Raw genomic sequence first — 9,753 nt, 5'->3', positions numbered from 1 at the left:
CGTGTACATAAACATTTAATATAAACTCACACAGTTACACTCCTTTCTGTTTTTTGCTACGTTGCAGTGCACATGTATCATTCAGCCACAGAAGAATTAGATATTAGATATAGTAGCATTAAGACTTAGTACTGTATGTGATACTATTGAAGGACAGTATAATTAACTAATAATTAACTACACCTGCTCTCTCTCCCTCTCTCTCTCTCTCTCTCTCTCTTTCTGTGATGTCATCCAGCTGTGCGTTTCACTGATGGTTTCTTTGGTTTGGCTTTAGGGACCACGCTGATGGTGGTGGACACTGATTTGCCTCCTTGCAGATTGTGGGCGGTGCAGGTGTAGGTCCCCTGGTCCACGTCTCTCACCTCGTCCACCAGGAGGACAGACTGAGACTGCTGTTGAGCTGCTGATCCACCACTGACTGTACTGGTACTCTCCTGTGTGTATGGAGGCCTCCCAATCTGCAACCAGCACACAGCACGAGAGGAACATTCACCTGTTCAGTAGGTTTGTACCTTCCACATGAAGTTTAAGAGTCATTATTAATCAGTTACAGGTCTGAACTCTTATTAAAGTCCATAGGTTCAATGCTGGTTGATTAATGATGAAATAGCTGAAAACACAAGGTATAGTTGCTCAAGATATTTGTTGGCTAGATTCCTCACTCAGTTGCTGAGCTCAACAGGCTATCAATTCCCTTTAGAGTAACTGATTCCTAATAAGTAAATTATTTATTAGGATGATAAGTGTATTAAAGGTTATGATCGGCTCTCTGACCTCCTGTCCTGGGTAATCCCAGGTGAACTCTACAGCCATGTTCTCTTCTCCTATCACAGTGCAGCTGACGCGCAGGTTCTCCCCCACAGACACTGAGCTCAACGACGCCTGGATCACTGGAGCAGGAGGAGCCATAGGATCTGACAGCAAATACAAAGAATTAGTAAGCAAATGGTGCCATTTATAGTTTCTAATAATACGTTTATGAACACATTTACATTATAGATTGGTCACATGCTTGATATATAAGCTGTGTCTGTTGTTTCTCCTGTACGCCCCAATCAGGAAATGGATTCACTCACAGTTAACATAGATGAGCATGTACTTGGTGGAGCTCTGCCTCAGGTTGCCTAGGCTGGCTACGCAGTACAAGGCCCCAGCGTGATAGGGACGTGGTCGATTAATGGTGAAGCCCTTCTTGACATCGAAGGAGATCTCCGTCCCGTCCACTGGCACCTCCACTGGTGGGTACTCACGGTGCAGAGTTACTTTGGCCTGAGGAGAAGTTACCTGGCAGGGCAGCACTGTTGGCCAGTTAGTTCTCAGCTGGATCGCCTCGTAGTAGTCAGACGTCGGGACAAACAGCTCCTGCGGGTCTGCTCAGAACAGCATGTCAGATAAGACTGGGATTCCTTTCAATCAGGGGGGGTAAAGTAATAAATAAATACAATGTGTTCATCATACCAGGAAAGAAGACGAAGACTTTGACAGCCTTGTTGTATTCCTTCCTGCAGTCTGTGTCCTCACAGTACATTGGATAACACGTGTACTCCCCTGTGTCTGCACCAGTCGTGTTTACTAATGTTAGAACGCCATATCGCTCATGTTGGATCATCCTGCAGCGCCAAAACAGACAAAATGCACTTACCTTCCCGCAGACTTTGCCTTGCTTTTATTTGAGCAGTAAATGTAGAGTGCAGCTCACCTCAACCTTCCCTCATCATCCTCATCCAGGTACAGGGGGACGCCCCATTGCACGGGTTTGCCCCTGCACCTCAGCTCCAGAGTGTCCCCTGTTTGCACACTTATGGTCTCCCCCACCTTCTTGAACTTTCCTCCTTTTAGCACCTTTACATATCACACACAAAATTAATAAATTTCCTAGCACAAAGAGATATTGTTAAGTTACTGAATGTTATACCTGTGTGAGGACGGGCTGTGTCTGACTTGGTGTAGCTTTGGGTTTAACTGTCACTGATCTGAGGCTTTTATTAGTTGATTTCCCGTGTTTTGGCTTGCTTTGCTTGGATGTCTTCCCTGGATCGGCCTTCTGTTCTTGGGCATCTTTTTCACAACATGATACACAGTGTACAGAGCACAGCGCACAAGATAAGATAAGATTACTACATGTGGTGAAGGTATCATTTTATCAGGTGCCAACTTGTACAGTAAGCCATATTGTGCATTAGACTGAGAGAAAACTACCCCCTTTGTACCTCTAGGAACTGCACAGTGAGGGGAATAAAGTCACTTACCCAACTCGAAGATTACAGCACAGATAAGTAGAACGCGCAGCACCAGCCTCCACTTCAACCACAGCATGATTGATCAACGGATTATCAACGTTGTGTATGAATTATTAGTTCATGCAGTTCAACCCGCCGCAGAGACCAAAAGAAGTGAGTGAGAAGTGTGGAGGAGGGCAGAGCGAGTGGTCAGCTGTTTACTAGAATTCCTCCTCCGGAGAGTGGCATGAGTACCCCAAATTCCTCCTGAGTGGCTCAATAGAGGCTTTCAAGCCTGTCTGGACCAATGAGGGTCCAGAGACTGAGGCCCCTCCATCTGGATTCGCACTGCCTGTTTGCTTAGCTGCTGGACTGGAAGTGTGCAAGCAGCTGCCTGACCTCAGAAACACTGCAGGGACAGGGCAGTTATTAAAAGCATTTGGTGCCTAGAAAAGTTTGTGTCCTACATCAACTGTCTTTCCACAAATCAGAACACAACAGGACTAGTTTTAGACTCACATACAAAAAACAACGAAATGGCACCAGAAGAGTTTTTACATTTTAGCAGCTGGTCTTTCAGGCCTCTATCGCCACTGGGCAGCTACGTACATTTTATGATGTTTAGTGTTGTTTTGAATAAATTCACAACATTGTGTTTGAACACTGTAAATCTTTTCGTTCTGAGTGACCTGCTAAGCCCTGATTTTAAACATGACACACATAAGCTGCCTTGAAGGGTCTTTTTGTTCTCTGTGTTGTCAGCCGTCTGTGCCAAGACTGCAGGTGGATCTGGACCACAACATATATTCATATAATTTATTATGGCTTGCAGCTGATTATACTTCACATTCCTTTTTTAAATTAAGGACTACATTTACAGTGACATATTTGTTTCCATAATTACAAAAAAATCAAAACAATAAACTTTAAACAACATAAAATATGACAATAAAAGAAAACGTGTATCTACATTATAACTTATACAACTTATATAACAACTTATAATGCTATAAATTATTATATGAAAAATGAATCATTGCTAAAATTAATTAAAATTTACATCAAAGTTGATATAAAAATGTGTACATTTGTTATTTCAGTGCATTAAAATGCTAATTATGCCAGAATTTTAATTGATACATTATTTATCTTTTTTATACTTCAACAGCAGACTCAGGGGCTCTGAGAGACAGTGCAGACATTGTCACAGGCAACACATACAGGTGATTATGTTTAGTGACATTTTTAATGTGTGTTCTTCCACAAGTGCTTTAGGAAACGTTACAGTTCGAGGTTCTGAACATCTGTGTCAGTGTTAAATATGAGTCCATTTGTCCACACCACACACTCGTCAGAGCAGCATATTACACATTTAAAGCTGTTACTCACTGTAACATATCAGTGTCTCTGTCTTCACTCCATCCCAAGCTTAGAATTTCTCCTCTTTAATGATGTCTGTTTTGCCGCTAACTGTTTCAATCATCTGGTGGCCTATGGTGCGCTTCCTCTGAACACTGTTACGGACTCCGTAGAGAAAGTAGATAAGCAATCCTGCAGAGAAAATAGAGGGGTTCTCACAGTTCAGCTAACTAACTCTGTAACAGACTCTCTCTGGCAGAAATGTCACTAACTTACCCACTAACATCCAGATGGCGTATCGTAGCCACGTGTCTGCACCTAGCTGCACCATCAGGTAGACGTTGATGAATGTGCTCAATAAAGGTAGAACAGGAAGGAAAGGTACCTAGAGAAGAAGATAAAATGTGAAGAGGTGGGGCTTTTCTTTTAGATCATTATCAAACAGGTCATGAATGATAAAATCTGCTCACCATAAAGGAAGCCTTGGTGGGATTTTGTGGATTCCTCCAAATAAGGACAATGTTGATCATGAAGATAAGAGCGAAGATGCAGATGAGCACCAGACTCCATGGTTCCAGGTTGGACAGAGCGCCTAAGGCCTGACTCAGGATGACACACAGTGCAACCACACATCCGACTGCAGGAGCCAAGGACACAAAGTCAGCAAAAGAGGCCAAGAATGCTAAATACAAGCACCGCAGTGCTTCAGTAATCCTTTCTGTCCTTACCAGAGAGTATAGTCAGGATTGTGACAGTTCGAGAGGTGGATGAGTTGGGAGATGATGGAGGCTTTAAGAAGCTGGATTTGGTTGATTCTATCACCTGCAGGTCGGAGTCTTCTGATTGGCTCGGCTGATATCTTTATTAAAGAGACAATACATTAACTTTTACACAGCTTTGTTAATAAAGAACTCCAAGACGCTAAACAAATGAATGTACCTCAGTATCAGGATGCAAATGGCCACGAGTGTGTAGGCAAACAGAGTACCGATGGACATCATCTCCACCAAGGCTTCCAGGTCAAAGAGCAGAGACATGATAGCTAAAGACACAACAGTCATGAGGAATTAATTCAAGTCCATAAGCCTCATCCCATGTACATGGAATAACCGGAACGCCTGTACCTGCCACAACTCCAGATGATATGGTCGCTACAGCAGGGCTGCCCTTAGAGGTGACTTTGGTTAATGGGTGGAAAAGCAGCCCATCTCTCGCCATGGCAAAGAGCACACGAGGCATCGGGAACATGGATCCCAGCAGGCTGGAGAGGCAAACAGGCAAACAAACTGTATCAGACTCAGGAATGTGAAGAGTTGTGTAATTTGTTGAGGCCCATTCTCAGATATGTACAAAGTAGACTGAAGTGTGCAGCAACATCCTTAACTAACGTTTCTGAAATCACATTTTCCAATATAAGCTAAAGTCTGCAGCTATGCTAGCTGCTCTATGAGGCTGTACTTATAGGCATTGTTAGTGTTGGAGGTTAAGTGCTAACATCACATGACACACTAGTTTCTCACCTGGTGGACAGAGCACACAGCGATCCTGCGGCCACGGCGTACTTGGCAGGACCCCAGCCAACATACTCAAAAGCCACGGGCAGGGGGCTTTTCTCATTGAGTGCATAGTACGGCATCATTAGTGTGAGAGCAGCAGACACAGCGAAGTAGGCCAGGAAACAGATGAGCAGGGAAGCCACAATGCCCACAGGTACTGACTTCTGAGGGTTCTTCACCTCCTCACCTACAAGAAACAAACATTATGACAAATACAACTATTATGATTCAGTTTCATTGTTTACTATTGTCCAATGCTATCCTGTCCTCCTCACCTGTCGTAGCAATGCAGTCAAATCCAACAAAAGCATAGAAGCACGTCGCAGCTCCAGCCAGGGTCCCACTGATACCATAAGGGAAAAAACCACCCACTCCATATATGCTCGTTACATTAGCAGTAGAGGTCAAGTTCCTGCAGCAGGTAAACAGAGAGAAAAAAACATGACCATTACAATGTGATTATTTCCATGAGACAAACAGGAGAGCAATACCAGTGTATTGATGTAAGACAGGATGGTGCACACACCCAAACACAGACAGCATTATATTGCTCGCTGACATTACTTGAATTCTGCTGTGGCATTGATTAGAGCCTCTTCACTGATTTGCCAGTTGGAGATGTCTCCCTTGATGAATCCAGAGATGGTGACGAACAGCAGCACCAGGATGTTGATCGCAGTGAAGACCTTGTTGATCGTCGTTGACTCTTTCACTCCGAAAGCCAGCAGACCTTCATGGAGAACATGGTGAATATCTCTGTTCCATTGTATCACTGACAGTTAGTTTACATGCCAAATGTTACCTGACAGTAACAGGATGAGAGCTGCAGCAAAGACATCTGGGTAAGGCGCCAGGCCAGGAAGGCCCATGGCAGCATTTTCTTCAAAGTATTTTGATATGACTCCCCCTATGAGATCATCAAACGTCCCACTCCATGCCAATGCAACACTGGATGTCCCTGAACAGATAGTGGGAGAAAGATACAATCAACTAATCAGCACGAGTCACCATTTAACTGCAGTCATAAACAGAAAATACTGATGGGGATGTTCTCTACACTGTGTCCTTCATACTTTATAACTTTGGTTTATGGGGCTGTTAAAAACAAATTCTACTAGCAGAGCGAAAAAGAAAAATTTGGGGTGAAAAAAAAGATTACTGTAAATAGAGCTGGCTGCTACAGGTGAAAGGTCAAGGAGCGACGTTAAAGAGTCTCCTGTTGATGGTTGATCATTTATGGGTTTCAGAAGTCTCAGCGAGCCAGTGAGCATAAACTAAACTAAAAATAAGTCACAAATTAAGAAATTACACAGAGATTAAGTGAACTTGAAAGAATTTGTAGAAAATTTTTGTCACATTTAAGCAAAAAAAAGCCAGCACTGATAAAACAAAGTAATTATAATAAGAGTCCCTGCTATCACCACAGACAGTGACATATACATATGACAATACATATGACAATACATATAATAATACTGTAAATGACAAACAAATCCAGAGGATCCCACTTGCCTATGACGTAGGAGAGTAGCAGGTTCCAGCCAGTGATAAAAGCCAACAGCTCTCCGACAGTCACATAGCTGTAAAGATATGCTGAGCCTGTTTTAGGGACCCGGGACCCAAACTCTGCATAGCACAGCCCAGCAAATATGGAAGCCAGGGCTGCGATGAAGAAGGAGATGATGATGCTGGGCCCAGCAGTGTCTCTGGCCACCTCTCCAGACAGGACATAGACTCCGGCCCCGAGGGTGCTGCCAACGCCGAGGGCCACCAGGTCCAGAGTGGTCAGGCATCGGTTAAACGTGGACTGCTCCCCGTCAGGTTCGAGGGGCTTCCTCCGAGACAGGCTCACTAGAAAGGACTTCACACAGCTGCACATCGTGCCTCTAAGGGTTTGGGATCAGGATGGGAAGATGAGGGACACGGTGGGAGAGCCGTTTGATGTTATTGAGAAAGAGGGAGTAAGTGGAAGAAGCAGTGAGGGGAGAGGAGAGGAGTGAGGAAGGAAGGGCAGATCAGTGAATGTGTCAATGAATAATTGTCAGGTCAGCCACTCACAGGAAGAAACATTATCATCAAAGTCTAATTTTATGTAATGAACCATCCTTTTATTAAACCAGCTAATTATAACTGAAGCATCAAATTAGACACGTAAACCGTAAAAGCTTTAGATTAGAGGTACCATCAATATTTCACTCAACATAAATAAAAGAAAACCATTGACTCACCGCTGCTGTCTAATTCCCTGACTGATGTGCAAGTAAGAGACAATAAAAAAGGTATAGTCATCCCACTAAATAACATTATTCTTTTATACATGCCCTTTTTTACCACCCTCCTGATATGATAATGCTGATGCTGGGAGTTTTAATTACCACCCACAAGCGTGGATAAACAACGCCCTGCTCCGCCGGACTGCACTTTACTCAGCCTTCAGCTGCTTACACAATTACTTCCTTGAATATTTCTGAGGAATGCAGCAGAAACAGAAGCTGCAACTGTTAAAAGCAACTTTTGCTATTGCTTCTGAATCAGTAATTAGTTTAGTATTTTAGTTAATATATACAGTATTAAAACAGGGATGAACATGTTGACAAGTTTAGATGAAAGAATTTTCTTGCAGGTAAATGATGATTTATTATTACACATTATTACACATTTGTCTCTGTCTATAGAGTTTGTCCTTCACAACACAAACTAACCCAAGTGTAACTCTAAAACAAGCCTGTGACCTTTTCACTGCTTCACTCCATCTCTACCAAAAGGTGTGAGCCTGCCAGACTAATGGCCCTGTGACTGAATGAAACATGGGAGCACAAAGCAGCTTTCATGGCTTATGCATGCAGCAGGCTGCACACTTCACTCTTTCAGAGGTAGCATTTGCCTTCTCATTTCCCATCAGGGGATTTTGAGCTCACCTAATACCTCTTGGCATCTACTTCAGCAGGCAGGAGACGAGTGGGAAGGAAGCTGGTGTGGACGGTCAAAGTACATTTGACCAAACTTGAGCTCAGGCTTCCATATCTGCAGATCTTGCTCACCAGAGATACCGTTTCCAGAAGGACAATGGGGGTAATGCTTAACTAAACAACATTACTTGCACATGTGAGAGTGGCGTCTTATGATCACAGGGATGATTACAGTGGAGTTAATGTTCATTAATGTTTTATTTATGGTAGTCTATTGTGCATCACATCTCACATGCAACGCTAGTTAAACATTGTCTAACAATAAATTGATTACTGATTCAAATTTAAGCAGAGATTTGAATGTTTTTTCATAAGCTTTTTACCTTTGTCTTCAGTCCCACGGGGAGAAGCTGCTGAGTGCAATGAACAGTGCAATGAAACAAAAATATCCGTGCTGTTGACTTGGAAGAAGGAAACATGATTTTTACAGCGATATATACAAGACTCGCCTGTGAGACCCTCCCACTCAATGGAATTACTTACAAAGTAGTCTTTCTCACTCTGGACCAGTTTGGATCATAATGTGCTCATTATTGCACGAGTGAGAACTATGAGCAGCAAATCCTATTCAGAATGTGAAAAATGCTTTTGTGCTAACTTCATTTGTTGTTTACTTTAATAGAATATTTTACATACAGAAAAACTGTATAGATGTTTAGAGACCATAATATACAAGGGACTCATACAGAAGATGTAGAAAACATAAATAATGACACCAATAAACTCTTTTTCTATCGTTGTTAAAATTATCATACATTTGCTGGTTTATATTTATATAAGAATTGATAACACTTTCCAAACCTCAATGTTTGAAAATGACTGTGTTGAAATCCTTATTCTGAAGCCATTGCTGGGATAAATTGTGTCATTATTTGTAACACAGTTTACATTTTGTGTGTGCAGTGCATTTTCAAAGCAGTAGAGGTCAGTGTACAACACTCCATCACCTCCATCAGAGTTTACCTCATATGGCCCCCTCTGTCTTTCAACACTGGGCCACAGAGCGTTGACTAACCTAACAACAGACATGATAACTGGTTTTTGGACCAGTGGCCTTGATCAGTGTGTGGGAGAACAGGGGGTTCATGTTATTATAAATACTGCCTTAAATGATGATAAATCATCCACCCTGTGTTACTTGGCATGTTCTGCTCTGATGAAGGCCACCACGTTGAAACGTCATAAATAAAATGGTGAAACTGAGTTTAGTCAGTTTTGTCCTGCAGCAGTCTGTTGTCTCATCATGTTATCTTAAAGTTCCGTCATGAAGGACTGAATCATCTCACCCATGTTTATACTGTGAACTGAAGTCATATGGCATCAGCACCCTCTTAAAGGGTATAAACATGTCCAAGCACACAGTGCCTCCTGATTGGTCTAATTCTTGATGAAGCATCATTATACATGTTGATAGGAGAACATCTAGTTATCTACTGTGGGACGTTCTCTACCTGCATTCTTGTACGACAGCGTGCTTGTCTCTTCCTGCTGACCTCAGAAGGTCACAGATTGTGCAGGTCATGATAGCCTCCTCCTCAACTGTGCAGAAATGAATACTATCACATTTATACCGACTATAAATACTGTGCTTTGTTGGATGGTATTGATTAGTTTCCCTTTAACAGCTTCTGTAGTCAGGGTGAAACA

The 9,753-nt window shown here is 42.6% G+C and overlaps 2 protein-coding genes across 4 annotated transcripts; both read right to left on the bottom strand.

Moving 5' to 3' along the window:
• Positions 1-192: 192 nt before the first annotated feature.
• LOC114442298 (platelet-derived growth factor receptor-like protein) lies at positions 193-2,507 on the bottom strand. The gene is made up of 7 exons (XM_028415735.1): positions 2,253-2,507; positions 1,919-2,061; positions 1,703-1,845; positions 1,462-1,613; positions 1,080-1,373; positions 778-917; positions 193-461 (listed from the first exon to the last, which is right to left on the bottom strand). Exons 1-7 carry the CDS (start codon positions 2,317-2,319, stop codon positions 231-233), a joined length of 1,170 nt encoding a protein of 389 aa, XP_028271536.1. The 5' UTR covers positions 2,320-2,507; the 3' UTR covers positions 193-230.
• Positions 2,508-3,309: 802 nt separating this feature from the next.
• LOC114442285 (cationic amino acid transporter 2) lies at positions 3,310-8,506 on the bottom strand. 3 transcript variants are annotated; one of them, XM_028415701.1, is made up of 12 exons: positions 8,056-8,145; positions 6,650-7,023; positions 5,940-6,095; positions 5,702-5,867; positions 5,413-5,549; positions 5,102-5,324; positions 4,706-4,842; positions 4,521-4,623; positions 4,310-4,440; positions 4,052-4,218; positions 3,858-3,966; positions 3,310-3,773 (listed from the first exon to the last, which is right to left on the bottom strand). In XM_028415701.1, exons 1-12 carry the CDS (start codon positions 8,070-8,072, stop codon positions 3,652-3,654), a joined length of 1,842 nt encoding a protein of 613 aa, XP_028271502.1. In that variant the 5' UTR covers positions 8,073-8,145; the 3' UTR covers positions 3,310-3,651. The 3 variants fall into 3 exon arrangements, with proteins under 3 accessions (XP_028271502.1, XP_028271504.1, XP_028271503.1); XM_028415703.1 differs by lacking the exon at positions 8,056-8,145 and adding an exon at positions 8,430-8,506 and having other exon boundaries at positions 3,652-3,773; XM_028415702.1 differs by lacking the exon at positions 8,056-8,145 and adding an exon at positions 7,366-7,396 and having other exon boundaries at positions 3,652-3,773.
• Positions 8,507-9,753: the final 1,247 nt, after the last annotated feature.

This window comes from Parambassis ranga, chromosome 10 (assembly GCF_900634625.1).
Source record: "Parambassis ranga chromosome 10, fParRan2.1, whole genome shotgun sequence".
Taxonomy (NCBI): Eukaryota; Metazoa; Chordata; class Actinopteri; family Ambassidae; genus Parambassis; species Parambassis ranga.
The sequence above is the reverse complement of the archived record's forward strand: the minus strand, read 5'-3'. Positions and strand labels throughout refer to the sequence as shown.